Source organism: Callionymus lyra, chromosome 6 (assembly GCF_982586985.1).
Source record: "Callionymus lyra chromosome 6, fCalLyr1.hap1.1, whole genome shotgun sequence".
NCBI lineage: Eukaryota > Metazoa > Chordata > Actinopteri > Syngnathiformes > Callionymidae > Callionymus > Callionymus lyra.
In genome coordinates this window covers 12,091,953-12,107,568 of record NC_141823.1, presented here as the reverse complement: position 1 = coordinate 12,107,568, position 15,616 = coordinate 12,091,953, and the positions used below count along the sequence as shown (strand labels likewise).

The 15,616-nt window shown below is 39.1% G+C and overlaps 2 protein-coding genes across 2 annotated transcripts in view; both read left to right on the top strand.

Annotated features, from left to right (window-relative positions):
• galnt2 (UDP-N-acetyl-alpha-D-galactosamine:polypeptide N-acetylgalactosaminyltransferase 2) overlaps positions 1-5,044 on the top strand; it is a 45,713-nt gene extending 40,669 nt beyond the window's left edge. The window contains exons 13-16 of the mRNA XM_087793638.1: positions 523-606; positions 947-1,073; positions 2,540-2,659; positions 2,726-5,044. Coding sequence (XP_087649764.1) covers positions 523-606; positions 947-1,073; positions 2,540-2,659; positions 2,726-2,881 — 487 coding nt within the window. The 3' untranslated portion in view covers positions 2,882-5,044. The remainder of the gene's footprint in view (positions 1-522; positions 607-946; positions 1,074-2,539; positions 2,660-2,725) is intronic.
• Positions 5,045-7,141: 2,097 nt separating this feature from the next.
• On the top strand, positions 7,142-15,358 carry smyd2a (SET and MYND domain containing 2a). Its single transcript, XM_087793034.1, has 12 exons — positions 7,142-7,394; positions 9,051-9,114; positions 9,251-9,361; positions 9,671-9,731; positions 10,183-10,310; positions 11,196-11,263; positions 12,097-12,199; positions 12,268-12,378; positions 13,094-13,214; positions 13,310-13,484; positions 13,666-13,774; positions 14,356-15,358. Exons 1-12 carry the CDS (start codon positions 7,222-7,224, stop codon positions 14,437-14,439), a joined length of 1,308 nt encoding a protein of 435 aa, XP_087649160.1. The 5' UTR covers positions 7,142-7,221; the 3' UTR covers positions 14,440-15,358.
• The last annotated feature ends 258 nt before the right edge of the window (positions 15,359-15,616 follow it).

Genomic DNA, 15,616 nt, shown 5'->3' with positions numbered 1-15,616 from the left:
AGTAGCTCGGTACTCGTTTGGTATTGTCTGATGGCACTATTATACCAACGTTTTTATGTTGAATTTAAAAAGGCTGCATGTTTAAAAATATTTAATTTGGAATTTTAAAATATTTCGAACAACAATATCAAACTGCTGTCTTTATTTATATTATAATTATATTCAATTAAAAAAAAAATCAAGTATTAAAACACAAAAATTAACATTTAAATTTTGAAATTATATTAATAATTATATGCTTAATAAACACAAATGTTCAAATCAATTATTCAATATTCACTGATGTACTTCTATCGTAACTAAAGAGTTCCATTAGAAATTAAACAAGATTGAATCCTCTCTGTTTACACTGCTATGCTGCTGAGAATCGTTCCAATCCACCGAGCGACTGTAAAAACGACGTGAGCCGGTGTTAGGAGTGAACGTTTCCTCCGTCACTCGCTGCGAGCTGCAGTTCAATCACAGTTAGTGGGTCCTGAGAGTCTCCCCTCCTCACATTGTCCTTCATCGCCTCTCTCTCAGCATCCAGAGTCGCCTGGAGATGAAGAAGAAATTGGGCTGCAAGCCGTTCAAATGGTACCTGGAGAACGTTTATCCGGAGCTGCGGTAAGACGGAGTTTCGTAATTGTCAACAGTCCATCAGGTTTGAACCAATTGTTTGTTCGCTGACGGATGACTGCTTTGATTATAGTTTCCATTAGAGCCACAGAATGAGCCTCAAAGATTTGAGTGTTTCTTCAACCGTTTTATTTCCTCTTTTATCCGTAAGACATTCAACGTTATTTAAAAGATAGATCCTTGTGTGGGTGTGAGTTCACGCTGGTTCTGCATCTTGTCTTTACCTGAGAAATTGAGTTTAACGTCCATTGAATGATCGTTCTGACACGAGACGTCAGGTCCTGGTCGATGTTTCTGGTCCAGGAGATGACCTTTGTTTCTCCTGCAGCGTCCCGGATCACCAGGACATTGCGTTCGGAGCACTGCAGCAGGGGGGAAACTGTCTGGACACTCTGGGACATTTCGCTGACGGCGTGGTCGGCGTCTACGAATGTCACAACGCGGGAGGAAACCAGGTTAGTTAACGGAGACGACTCTCAGGTCACATGTGTCGCCATCGATCCTCCTTCAGCTCCTCTGGTGTTTCTGTGGTTCACTGAAGGTCGTGTGGACGTCACTGTTGCCCTACACACCTCTACTGACTCGTGCAGCAGTGTGTGTGTGTGTCTGTGTGTGTGTGTGTCTGTATGTCTGTGTGATGGTGTGTGTCTGTGTGTTTGTATATGCGAGTGTGTGCATGATTGATAGTGCCTGCTTGTGTTTATGCTTGTGTCTATGACTGTGTTTGAATGGGTCTGAGTGTGTGTGTGTGTGTGCACTTGTGTGTTCTCAATGTGTGTTTGTGTGTGCATGCTAACATGCGCGTGTGTGTGTGCGCTTATGTGTGTGTGTGTGCTTATGTGTGATTGCATGTTTGCACTTGTGACTATTTTTGCGTTTTGGGTGCGTGTCCACGTCTACAAATAAAACTTACTTCGCAAATGTGTGTTTGTGTGTGACTGCGTGCAAGTTGTGTGTTGCACGTGTGTTTGTTTGCATGCGTGTGTCCGTTCATGTCTGTTTGTGCTTGTGTGTGTGTGTGCTTATGTGTGATTGCTTGTTTGCGCTTGTGACTATTTGTGCGTTTTGGGTGCGTGTCCACGTCTACAAATAAAACTTGCACGCAGTCACACACAAACACACATTTGCGAAGTAAGTTGTGTGTTTCACGTGTGTTTGTTTGCATGTGTGTGTCCGTTCATGTCCATTTGCGCTTGTGTGTGTTTGTTTTTTTGTGACTGCATGCGAGTGTGTGTTGTTGCACGAGTGTGTCCACACTTTTGGGTGTATTTGTGCACGTGTGTGTTTTCGCAAATGTGTGTTTGTGTGTGATTGCTTGCAAGTATGTGTTTTCACACTTGTGTGTTTATGCATGTGTGTGTTTGCACGTATGTGGCCATGCATCTGTGTCCCTGTTTGTTTGCATGTGTGTGTCCACGTGTGCCTTTTTGCACGTGTGTGTGTTTGCGCGTGTGTGCGCGCAAGTGTCTTTTCATGTGTGTAGTTCATGTGTGAGTGTGTGAATGTGTTTGTTCCTTCCTAAAATAGACACACAAACACACACAATAAGTGTAGGTTCCTCTGGTTTCAAACTCTTTTCTATTTGTATGTTTGACTTCCTGCACTTGGCAACCATAACATTATGACTATCCAGTTAAAGGGGGGGTAGGTGTCTGATTCAGAACTGGAACTTTTAAGTCCCTTTTTTCAGACGCTCTCTTGAAGCCACGCCCCCAGAGTACGTGATGAACATGTGATGCTAGTTCACAATGGTTCGTCAGAAGGTCATTGTTATCGATTTAATCTTCATACGAAACAAACATTGATCAGCTGGAGACGAACAGACGTCCTTCATGACTCGAATGTATCTTCTTCTAGGACCTGCAACTGGTCATAATGTTCTCATAAACATCACTGTGTGTGTGTGTGTGTGTGTGTGCAGGAGTGGGCTCTGACCAAGGACAAGTCGGTGAAGCACATGGACTTGTGTCTGACGGTGGTGGACCGGACGGCCGGCTCGCTCATCAAGCTGCAGGGGTGTCGAGAGAACGACAGCAGACAGGTAAAATAAAAACCCACCGTCTGCCTCGCTCTTGTCCGTCCACTGACCACTGCGACTCTCATCTAGAAATGGGAACAGATCGAGTCCAACTCCAAGCTGCGCCACGTTGGCAGCAACCTCTGCCTGGACAGTCACAGCGCCAGGATGGGGGGCCTGACGGTGGAGGTCTGCAGCCCCAGTCTCAACCAGCAGTGGAAGTTCTCGCTGAATCTACAATCCTAGGGGGCGCTGTCCCCGACGACAGAGACAGACTCTACAAGAGGAGAAAGACTCGAGATGAACGAATCCTCCTTTTGGGTCAGGGGTCAAAGGTGAGCCCCCCCCCCTCCTCCTCCTGAGCGACGCTCCGTGGAGGAAGGATTTCTGACCTAATTGGAAAATAAACGGGGATTGTTGAGCTGGACGGTCGCGGAGAAGAACGTTTCCATACGACACGTCTCTGAGCGTCCAGAGCGACGGTGGATTCTTCTGTCACTTTCCAACATGCTGTCAAAACTCTTCAGTGATTTTACTTTTTTTTCTTTATCGATTCGTCTCAAGTGTCTTCAGCAGGAGGTTTTTTTTTGTTGTTGTCCTTGTTTTAAGAGAACCTGCGGGTCACGATGTGGGTCGACTGACGATGAAACTACTTTTTTTTTTTCATCTACTCTTCTTAGCAGGAAAGAACATACGTGTTGAAATGAAAGAGAGGAAAATCGATAGTCCTCGCTCACCGTTTCACTTCCTTCATCACTCGACAAGTCTTCATTCGTGTCCATCTGAAGTGCTCACGAGCAGCAGAACCTCATCCTTAAGTTGACTTGGACCCCCCCCACCCCTCGCCCGGCCTTAACATTATGACCACCTGTCCAACCATGCGACGCTTAACCAAAACTTCTTCCATCCTTCCATCCATGACCCATCGATCACGAAAAATGGCAACATTAGCTGGTCATAATGTAACGGCCGTTTGAATTTAAAACGAAAAAAAAAAGTCTTAAGATCTCGTGTGACGACATCGTTCTTGTCGTTCTTCTCTTCTTCTTCTTCTTCTTCTTCTTCTTCTTCTTCAGCCTCTCGATGTGCCTGAAAGACGACGTCACGCTTTGAAACATTCAAACATCTTGACAATTGCAACTGACATTTTTTAAAGGGGGGTCTTGGGTTCATGTTGGGGGGGGGGTCAGTGCTGAGATATGGAGGGTCACCGGTCTGGCACTCTATTCCTACCTCATTGTTTGGATCAAAGTGTCGGCTAAAAGAGTTTTGTGCAATCTTCCTCCCCTATTCGGATTGGTTTACTCCATTTTTTTTTACCCATGGTTCGAACCCTAGTGTTTACTGAAGGTGCGGATGGTTGTGTTTGTACCTGAACAGGATGTGGCTCCACTTGCAAACTTATGCTCATTCATGCTCTGAGCTACGTTTAATGTTGATGACGTCATTATGAATGATCTGGAAAAAAAAAACGGTCATTGTTGCTATTTTTCGAACCCGATCTGTTACTAAGAGAGGCGTTCGTCATTCTGACAATAAAAAACAGTCGTTTTATTCTAACTTTATTCAGAACGTTGGCGGTAAACGAGTCGGGTCACGTGATTACTGCTTTCTAAATTTCGGACTCGGTGTGAGGCGATTTTAATGCTCAAAAATTGGTCGGTATTATTGGTGGTGGTTTTATTTCTCAAGAAAAAATCTGCAGCACCTTTAGCAGCTGGTGTTACGTTGGTGCACACCGCCCCCTAGCGTCGGTGCTCGTCAATAACACCCACTGAGTCATTTTTCTATTCATGCTGAAGTTAAAAACAAGGCGTCATCAGTGTTGTAGTTTAATGTGCTGTTGAGAAACAAATGAAGTGACTGTGATGATGATGATGATGATGATGACATGTTTACATCGCACGATGTGCCAAAGTCCCTCCCAGTTCATGAAAGATGGAAAACGCAGGATCGTGGAATATAAACTGCTCACTGCCAACATGTAGTTAAAAAAACAAAAAAAAACAACGTCACAGAAGGAACTTCCTGTTTTGAAACGTGTGACTTTTAAACCGAACACACACTCAAACTCACTTAGACGTCAACAAACATTTCACACATGAACACTTCTGAGTGTATTTACACCACCTGTCAATCAATACATGGATCTGCTGTCTACTGGAGGGTGACTGATGACAGGTCGAGGGCATGTGGGGGGGACACGTGTGAATATGTATATTTTTGTATATACATACAAGAGTGTGTGTGTGTACAGTATGTACATATATACAGTGTACTCAGTTGCAGGATGCTAGTTTTGTTGTCGGACTGTACAGCGTCTCTAACTGTTCCTGTTTTATAGAAAGTGCGGCAGTTCCAACTTGAATGAGGAGAAATGATTAACTTAAATAAATGCCTTTATATATACATGTGTGTGTGAATCTCTTTACTCTTCTACTTTGTTGTCCTCACCAAATTAAACATTTTCTTTATATATATTTGTGATCCATGGCTGATGTTAAAGGTAACTTTTCACTGAAAGCAAACAAACAAATATACAATTACGTTGTTTATTAAGTTTATTTACATATTAACATTCAAGTGGAAAATAATGTGTTGAGTTTAGTGTGTCTTAAAATGATCTTGGACCTCTATTGTACTCATCAGTGTGTTTCTGTTTGTACAAAACTCTTGCTCAAGAAAAAGTGCTTAAGCCACGCCCACTTTGCTGTGATTGGTCAAGCATCCAATTTGTCACCATGTGTCATCAATCCTGGAAGTCTCCACCTCCAAGAGACTCGTTGTATAAACAAAGCGAGGCCTGATTACAGCTGGCTGGAGGAGTGAAGCCGTTATGACGCCACAATGGACGCAGCTCTCGTAACCTCTCATTCGCTGAGATTTATAAAGTAATAAGTTAAAAACATGGGCTGATGAAGGACTTAATGCATCTTGGCGAGGAAGACTTCAACATTTGAACAACGGTGAGTCAAGAGAGTTGGGTTTTGACAAAAGTTGCCATTAAAACAAAGATGATAATAAAAAGCATTTATATTTAAAACATTTGTACATAGTTGATGATGTACTTTACACTGATGCAATTGATCAGACTATTCACATTGATTTTATACTTTCATGCTGCCAATATTCAAACAAGTATTTTTCTTATTTACTCTTGGAAAAATACTACAAAATAACAAATTGGTTTATCATTTTAATATTAATTTGAAGATTCTGTGGCTCTAAAATCAAAAAGTCAAATTTTCTTTAATGACTTTTTTCATATCTTATCTTTGACAATGGTGGAATTGGTGGAATTGTAATTGTTAATATTTATTTAGTTTATATTACCCTTGTGTTGCCTCTGTATCAAGGTGAACTTTATCCTATTGTTATAATTATTTGCTCAATTATTCTAAATATTCAATTGAAATCAGTCACGCAATTTGACCCATTCTCACACCACACTTGACATTTCTCAGGCTTACATTTACCCATCTTGATCAATACTATATATTTATTTTTAAATGATAATAAACGGTGGTCATGGTTGCGTAAATCTAGCCAATCACTGAAGCCATCAAGCATTATTAACCAATCAGAAGCAACATAAGGCGGGTCTCAGTTCAGCATCTCTACTCGGACAGAAACAACAGCGAGTGGTCGAGTCATCGTAACTTAACAACATCATTCTGCTGTCAATCCATCAGTTTTTGTGGTTTCTACTCTCATGAGCTTTCATACACTTTCATTTAGAAAGTTATCGCGAAACTGCAATAAATTCCCCAAACGCCGCTATTGTGTACTGGGATTTTTAAACCTTTATGACATGTATCTTATTTAATCGACATGTAATAACCGCCATAACGTTAATAAAACACAGCGTTGAAAAATACAATATAGGATTGATAAATAAAACTTACATGACTTAAACGTATCGAATACTTATTAACTGGTTATTAAGGAGGTAATAAACTTCCGGCTTTCAAAATAAGAGCATCAGCGCAACTGTCTTCATTATCACGGTGACTCTCTGAAATGAAAAGTTTTAAATGCACGTTTATTCATCTTTTTCATCATTCATTAGTTAATTCATTTTTGCCATATCTATTGATTGATTAAAACGATCAAAGATTGTCTCCCAATAAATAATAAGTAAGTAAGTAAGTAATTTTATTTGTATAGCGCTTTTACAGACCAGGGTCACAAAGCGCTTTAACAATCAAAACAATATTCAATAAAGTATATATTTTAAAGATCAAGATAAAACTGATAACACAAATAACGTTCTAAATAGGATTTAGATGCATATATTGCGCGATATCGCAATAATATATATATATTTTTTTATTCCATGTCCCCTTAGGGGCTCCGTAGTTTATCATGATAAACACGATTAAAATATTAATTTAATTTAATTTATTTTTTGTTAAGTGAGAAGTTAGCAAGAACGTTCAAGCTTGTCGTTGCTCCTCCGGACCAGTAGGGGTCGCAGTTCGAGGTCCAATGCAGTGCAAGAAGACACTCGCCGAGCGAAGCATTCTGTGCTGCAGCTTCAGAGACTCGCTGGTGCTGCTGCTCGAACCCGGACTTGAGGAGGAACCATGAAGGACGAAGGCATCGAAGGCACCGAGCGGTTCCTGAGCTCCGACAGAGGCAGAGGCCTGCGGGCGCTGAGGCACTTCTCTGTGGGGGAGCTGGTGTTCACCTGCCCGGCGTATTGCTACGTGCTGACGCTGAACGAGCGAGGAGCTCACTGTGAGAACTGCTTCAGCAGGTACCAGCACCCCGACACCTTAACACCCCGACACCCCCAAACATGAACTCGCTTTCTGAAGTCGGAAGTGGGTCTGAGCCCCTTTAAACCCGCAGCTAACATGGGTTTAAATGGGTCAATGTAGTGTCGCAGCAGAACTTGATGGATTTTTAAATCCTAATATTGAAGTTAAATGTGAGATTCTGTGGGAAAAAAAGAAACATTTAAATCATTGTGAAACACTGGCAGCTGTGTCTGCAGCACAACTGGTGTGTGAAGCAGCAAAAGGTTTGTGAGCTAAATATAGAATCCATGTGTTCTTCATGGAAGAAACGTGTTTTAACTGGTGAATAATTCTTGCTTAACACCTTCTTTATTGGTGTTTTTACATTAGAGTAAATGGGAGAAATTGTTCTAAAATCATGTCAATAAAACAGTATTTGGTTTGTGTCATTAAGATCGTCTTTAAACAACAAATCTTACTCAGTAGTTTATTCCATCATTCTTTACGATGGTTTGATTTTTCTGAATCTTTACTCAAACGTACTTGTTAAGGTTCTTCTCACACATTCCTTATGTTGATCTATGTCGCTTGAAAATACACTTAAACCTGAACAAAGCAAAGGAAAAATGTAATTATGACTTAGTGTCAGATACAAATAGATATTTTTTAAATTGTGTTGTCGACCACTAACTATAACATTAGTTAAAATGTTTGTTACTGAGCCTACTGTACATACAGGATATCTTACCTTTTATAATGTTTATTGGAAAAGCCTTTTTTTTTAATGTCTTTTTTCTAACTTATGTTTGTTGAAAATTTTTTTTTTTCAAGCTAACCTTTTAAAAGGTTACGTTTGTCATGTGGATGGTGATTGACATTCTCTACATATACAGGACAGAGAGTGTATGTAGACACACCCTGTCATTCAATGTGTTTTCTTCATTTTCATGGCTATTTAGATGGTAGATTATCACTGAAGAAATCAAAAACACATTTGATATAACTGAAAATATGTGCTGTTGTCTAGTTTCTTCAAAGCAAACACCTTTTTTCTAATGACTGCTTTGCAGACTTTTGTCTTTTTCTTGATGAATCGACCTAACATGGTTTTCACAGGTGTGTCTTGGGATAACTTTCTGGAGTTTCTTGACTTATTAATCAGTTGTGTTGTGCAGAAGTCTGGTTAAAACACTGTCGACAGCCAGTGTTAAAATTCATATTATGTCAAGAAGCCAATCAGCCAAATGAAGAGAGAAAGGACCATCATTGCAGAAACGAAGGTCAGCCAGACCAGAAAATTGCAACAACAAAAACAACCTTTAAATTAGTTTGGTGTTTTCAAACTTTTGGTGTGTTCTGTACATACATTGTCTCTTCAAACTGGCAGGGTGGACGGGACTGCAGGAATGGATATCCGTAACATGTCTGGGTTTGGTTGCCAATGTTCTAAGAAGTGAAATGGCAAGATTTGGTGGTGACTCTGATCACTGTCTAGATATGACATGTTTATTTTTCTCCACATTTTCATTTGTTTTGTTTCTAACCTCTGTAGCTCACACTCCATGCACCCTATTGTAGCGATGTAGTCCTGGCAGCCATCACTTTACATGGAGTGTGGCATGAAGTAAAGAATCCTCTGAAAGTTACTTCATCACTTTATTTTGTGTGTATAGGAAAGAAGACCTCTCCAAATGTGGGAAATGCAAACACGCTTATTACTGCAACGTGGACTGTCAGGTGAGCATCACCTAGAAACATAAATGTCTCTTAGTACTTCAACTGTCAGAGTAAAGTTACCTGAACAGTTTCTGCTCCTGTATAATACAACGGAACCCATTTAAATGTAAGCCTTTTTTTTTTCAACTTCCGACAGAGAGCAGACTGGCCTATGCATAAACTGGAGTGTGTAGCAATGTGTGCTCACGGGGACGACTGGTGTCCGTCTGAGGTGGTCCGACTGGTGGCTCGAATCATCATGAAACAGGTATAGAAAGTTTTTTTAACAGTTTAAAAAAGACTAACATATTAGTCTGAATTTAAAGTGTGGAATGTACATTGGCAAATATCAACAGACATTTTGGGAACACATGTGAAAAAGCTCACAACCATGAGCTAATACTCTTATAAAGAAAATATACATAACACCAGAATAAAGTTAATTGAACCCAAATACAACAGGTCTGCTATAAGTGTCAATAAGAGAGGTATTCTTTTCTTCATTGTATTTTAATGTTAGTGCTTGCTTTCTGAAAAAATGTGTATTTCTCAAACCATATCTTTTTGATTATTCCAGAGAGTCTCGACAGAGCGAACCCAGTCTGAGAGACTTCTGTTGCTGAAAGAGTTTGAAGCTCGTAAGTAGACTTTTGTGTGTTGGTTTGGCTTCTTTGTGACAGTAACTTGTTATACTTTATATACTTTGTTACTGCTTTAATTTTTTCTTAAAACCAAAATGCATCCGAACATTAGCTTAAAAGCTGCTGGAGTCAACTGTATCCTCTTGTCCTCAGTCATCGCCAGGATCTTGCAGGATTTGATTGTTTCTTAAGCTGTGAAGGACAAAAAAATAGAATAAATTCACTTTATGCACACTTTGCTGTTGAATATTAATGCGATATCATTAAAAAAAAATACTGCATTATTTAAGGGTATAGATATTTTCTTGCAACACAGTGTAAGTCGTGTGAGCAAAGTTGCATCATCTATTATCGTGAACCAACACTAATGTGGGTCACATTAGTGTTCTGTCATTTCTGTATCAATCTTTTTCTTTCTTACGTCAATTATTCATCTTCTCTCCTTCAGATTTGGACAAGATGGACAGTGAAAAGGATGAAATTAACCGCACAGACATCGCAGCGTTGCATCATTTCTACGGCAAATACATCCCAAACCTTCCAGACGACAAGTCTCTCACGGAGCTGTTTGCTCAGGTACAATTGAAATGTTGGCACTTTGGGTGTGTTATCGTCCTGTCGTACACAATTTATGTAGCAAGTAAATATTAGAGAATACAACATAAACATATCTCAAGACAGCTGCACATTTTTGATCCAAATTTGATTTATATTTCTGTTGTTTAAAATATTTGTTTGTCTGGTTTCACTGTCAATACTTGTTTTATATATATTTATATATATTTAATTATATAATAAGTTGGTTATTATTATTATGATCTAAATGCTATTATTTCACTACAATACATTGCAATATTTTTAATAACCCGCTTTTCTGGGACTCTGTGCACCAAACTGTGTTTCTCTTATGTGTCTTGGCCTTTTAAAGTATATATTTTAACTGTGTATTGTTTTTGATTGTTCAAGCGCTTTGTGACCCTGGTCTAGAAAGGTGCTTTAGAAATAACCTTTACTTACTTACCTACTTATATTATGGTTATATTGTTTTTTTTTCTTTTGCACTGTATCTTTAATGTAATATATATTTATGTTTAATCATTTTCTGTTGGGAAAACTCAAATTTCCACTCTGTGGGGAAAATAATGGCTTATCTTAAGCTTTATAAATAATAACCTTTGATTTGATGATTTTAAATCCTGAACCATCTGACATTGTCTTTTGCTCGACCCACACCAAAGACTTATGTTCTGCCCACGACGTGCAAGTTTCAGATTCCTTGTCAAAAACCTTTTGTTTTTGTTCAAAAGAACATTTACTGACAAGATGGGTTTAGTGAGAGTAGGATGTGTCACGGGTCTCAACTCGCACACACACCTACACTTGCAAACTTTCTAGGATGTTGATGAAAAGGCAGTTTTATGTAACTCTGGCGCTAAGAGATCCGTGTCTGTTCTGCTGCAGGTCAACTGTAACGGCTTCACCATCGAGGACGAGGAACTCTCTCATCTGGGATCAGCGGTGTACCCCGAGTAAGACACTCCTCCCTCAACAACACACCAACACGTATCTTTCTACTCCTGTTTGTCTTGAAAGCATCTTTGGTAGGTGTTTGCTTCCTGTCGTCTCCTCACATCTTCCTCCTTCACTGGATTCAAAATAGTCTCTTTTAAGGTTATTTGGAGTTTGTTTCTATTTTTGGAAGCCTTCGAGATGGTGAACCACTTTAGGCACAATCTTTGAAAAACATGGCAGTTGTGAGCTGCATAGCAAGCAGGAGAATAAACGATTTGATTCGTGAAAGATAAAGAACGTATTGAATTTTTAAATTTCAACTCCCATATGCTCATATTTTAATACTAAATGTTTTTTGCATCAGCAGGAAAATCATTCCACACATCTGACAATATCCAACATAATGTTGGACATGACATCATATAAATTAAATTCATTATCAAAAAGGGGTCAAACTATGGAAGTATATATTATTTCATTATTGTATTCTGTAACGCCACATTTGCTATGTTGTGTTTACAAAATTGATTCTGATATCAGTGCCTAACTTACAATAACTTTCAATAGTAGAATTGAATTTTTAAAATGTTGACATTTTTTTTATACTTTTAAAATAAATGTATTTTTTTACACATAGAATTTGATATTCAAATAATTACAAAATATATATTTTTTAATTTAATACTTTTACATTTGTAGCCTATTAAATTCAATTTAAAATGTCAGACCAAACCATAAGACTACCGAGCTACTGGATCGAACTTTCAGCCAATCAAAACACTGGATTAGCTTCATCATTAGGCTCCACCTCCAACATTTGTTCCTCATCCATGCTTGTCTCATCTTGCAGTGTAGCGCTGATGAATCACAGCTGTAGCCCCAACGTCATCGTGACGTACAACGGAACGGTAGCAGACGTCAGAGCCGTGCAGGAGATCGAACCTGGAGATGAGGTCGGCACAAATAAAAGCTCTTTCCTTCCCGTTCGTGTAAGTTTAAATGGTTATTTATTGCTCCTCAGGTCTTCAACAGTTACATCGACCTGCTCTATCCCACTGACGACAGGAAGGAGAGATTGCTGGACGCTTATTTCTTCACCTGCCAGTGCACGGAATGCACCTCCAGGTCGAAGGTATCAGTGATGCTGTTTGACAAGAGTCTATTAGAGTCTATGAGATCAGTTATATTCTAACTCTCGGGCTCTGAGGTCTGTGGATCAGAATCTACTGATGGTTCCTCGCACAAGGTTCAGGACCAGAGGAGAGAAATCCTTTCAGACTGTTGCTCCTAAGCTTTGGATCTTCCTCTCCCTCTGTGTTTGATGATCTACTGACTCCTCAAGAAACATTTTAAGACATTTTTATTTGTGCAGGATTTTCCTTGATTTTCTGGAACTCCTGTGTTGTTCTCGTGTTATCTTGATCTTTAAAGTATATATATTTTTTAGTTTTGTTTTGATCGTTTAAGCGCTTTGTGACCCTGGTCTGGAAAAGCGCTATATAAATACAAATGACTTGCTTACATTTATGTTATGTTACACTTGACTATATTTATTTGCCTCTCATTAGGTCAGTAACTGATTTTAAAGAAATGTTTTTGACCGCTTATTCATTTAATTTTGTAATTAAATTATTATTATAAACTAACTTTCTAAAACTCTTTGTTTAGTGTTTTTTCTTTTAATTTTTCCCCTCTGTTTTGTATCATAAATTCATACAAAAATGTATGATTATACAAAAATGTTTGTTTTTTAATCGCTCTGTTATTATTAGATTATCCAGTTGATTACAAGTGTCTCCTTCCTGACCGGGTCTTTCTCCTAACTTCTTAATTGCCTGTATTTTCAGGATGATGAAAAAATGGAGATTAGAAAACTGAGTTCGCCTCCGGAGCCAGCAGACGTCAAATCCATGGTCCGTTACGCCAAGAGTGTTATTGAGGAGTTCAGAAGAGCCAAACACTACAAGAATATCCTCTCAGACGACTTGTCTTTCTTTTTGTTTCTGGACCTCTTTTCTTCTTCTCTCTGTCACATGTGGTTTTGTTCCTTGACTCTCTGGCACCCCCTAGTGAGCTGCTGGAGATGTGTGAACTCAGTCAGGAGAAGATGGGCACGATATTTGCGGACACCAACGTCTACATGCTGCACATGATGTATCAGGCCATGGGGGTCTGTCTCTACATGGAGGACTGGGACGGAGCCTTGAACTACGGCGAGAAGATCATTCTGCCTTACAGGTGCAGTGAGTGGATGAACGTCACACTTTTAAACCTCTTTCAAGAATGTGTAAATGTCACAGCAATGTTCAAACTCTATCCTCCTGGTAACATTCATCGCTGTGACGAGTGAACACGACACATGCCGACAGTTTGCGTGTATTGAGAGTCGACATGTAAATCACTTTATTTTTTCCCACAGCGTGCACTACCCTGACTACTCTCTGAATGTGGCTTCCATTTACCTGAAACTGGGACATTTGTATTTGGGACTGGAGAAGAAAATCCAAGGAGTCAAAGCCCTGTCCAAGGTATTTTTTCTGGGGACTTTTAAATCCTTATTTAGTGTTTTTATCATAGTTTATGATATGTTTTATATTGTATAATAATCTAATTTGATTATTTATATTTAATTTAACATGCAAAAATGCACACTGTTCATGTATGTGTTGTAATTAAACATCTGACCACTAGATGGCATCAGTCATTATGTGTTCCACAGCTAAAGAAGCTACAATGAAATGCCAGCGATGACTGAGGATGAGAGGATACAGTCCAGCCACTTTTAAAGCTGATGTTTAGACACATTTTGGTTTCAAAACAAATGAAAGCAGTTACGACTTAGTCAAGAGTCATGTGGTCTGTAAATTCTGCAACACCAGAGTCAAGTACTCGACAATACTACAAATATATCCTTATTACTGTGTCAGAATATATTGTATATCATGCGTTGTCACCAGATTCTTGCCAATACACACCCCTAGATTGCATAAAAAGAGAAATTATTCCCAGGATGTCCCCAGTGCTCTGTTAGCATCTGATTGAATATTTAATGTTCTGTGTATGTTTGTGATTGTCATGTTGATAAAGCAGTTATTATTTGTGTCTTCAGGCCCTCGCCATCATGGAGGTCGCTCACGGGAAAGATCACCACTATGTAGCAGAAGTCAAACAAGAAATTGCTTCTCACAAGTAAAGGGAAATAAAACAGGGGACCTCTCTATCGCAGCAACACAAACGCCAGAGCATGGCATGCAGCCTCCGCCTGCGTGTTTACTGAACAACAGTATTTCTGTTTTTCCTACAGTCGGATGTTTGAATGGCTCTTTTTTGCAAGTACAATCACCAGGTGACTTTAACTCCTGGATTTAGACCAAAATGGTTTCAAACATTTTGTTTATTTGCATCTTTAAATCTCTCGTCAACAGTGTTTTGTTATCTTGAATCTTTAGTTTCAACGTGCAGTGTTTGTGTTCTTCAGTTAACACCAGGGATTTTAACTGGATAAACCTCGGCTTCTGTCTTCGGAACAAAAGTTTGACACAAGCTGTTTTTGTTACTGTCTTACAAGTTTAAGAGTTATTCCCTGGTTTATGGGCACTTTGTAAAACTCACATTTCCCTTCTAAACTGATATGCATTTTCAGTAGCAGCACAGAAAAAAAACAACTAACGTGTCGACATGTTACGACAGAATTTTGGTTTGCTTTGGTTTTGTATTTATATGGCTGTTAAGAATGTTGTTGCATGTTTGCCATTTGTGTTTTATATGCAAGGCTTTTGGACTGAATTCAACTGCAATCAAAGAGGTTTTAAAGTGTATCATAACGGTTCACAGACTGGCCATGAACTTCTCATCTTGCAGTAAATCTGCATCTAGAGACTTGTTTGGGAACACATGCAGGATTTTCAAAGTAGCTTTTGAAGTTTGAAAATTCCATCAGTCGGTGCCTCACAATACGATTTTGCACTACTGTGTGGTTGAAAAGAATGTTTAAAAGCATGGTTAAGCAAGGTTAATATCAATCAAAACACATTTTTAATAAACTGTTGTTTAATTTGTGTGAGGGATTGTTTATTACTGTTCAGAAAATAAAAAAGTGTTTTTCTGCCGACTCTTGAAGCAGTGGAGCGAGTCATAACTTGATGTTTATTTTCATAACTGAGTTGTCTGGCAATTGATCTGGATAACTTAGTTTCCCTTGATGACCCAACCCACACTTAGGAATGCTATGACGCTTCCTTTGCCTTATTTACAGATTTTTTTGTTACTTTTGCACATTGTGTGATTTTTATCTACTGATCCTTATTATTACAAGTTAAAATCATAGTCGTCACTCACAAACAAAATACAATCCACTGACCTGGATACAG

What these genes read in the sequence shown, in the direction of transcription:
- smyd2a (XM_087793034.1), top strand. Translation starts at nt 7,222, where the DNA reads ATGAAGGACGAAGGCATCGAAGGCACCGAGCGGTTCCTGAGCTCCGAC. An exon ending in ACTGCAACGTGGACTGTCAG is followed by an intron (nt 9,115 to 9,250) that starts GTGAGCATCACC and finishes AACTTCCGACAG; the next exon opens with AGAGCAGACTGGCCTATGCA. An exon ending in CTCGAATCATCATGAAACAG is followed by an intron (nt 9,362 to 9,670) that starts GTATAGAAAGTT and finishes TGATTATTCCAG; the next exon opens with AGAGTCTCGACAGAGCGAAC.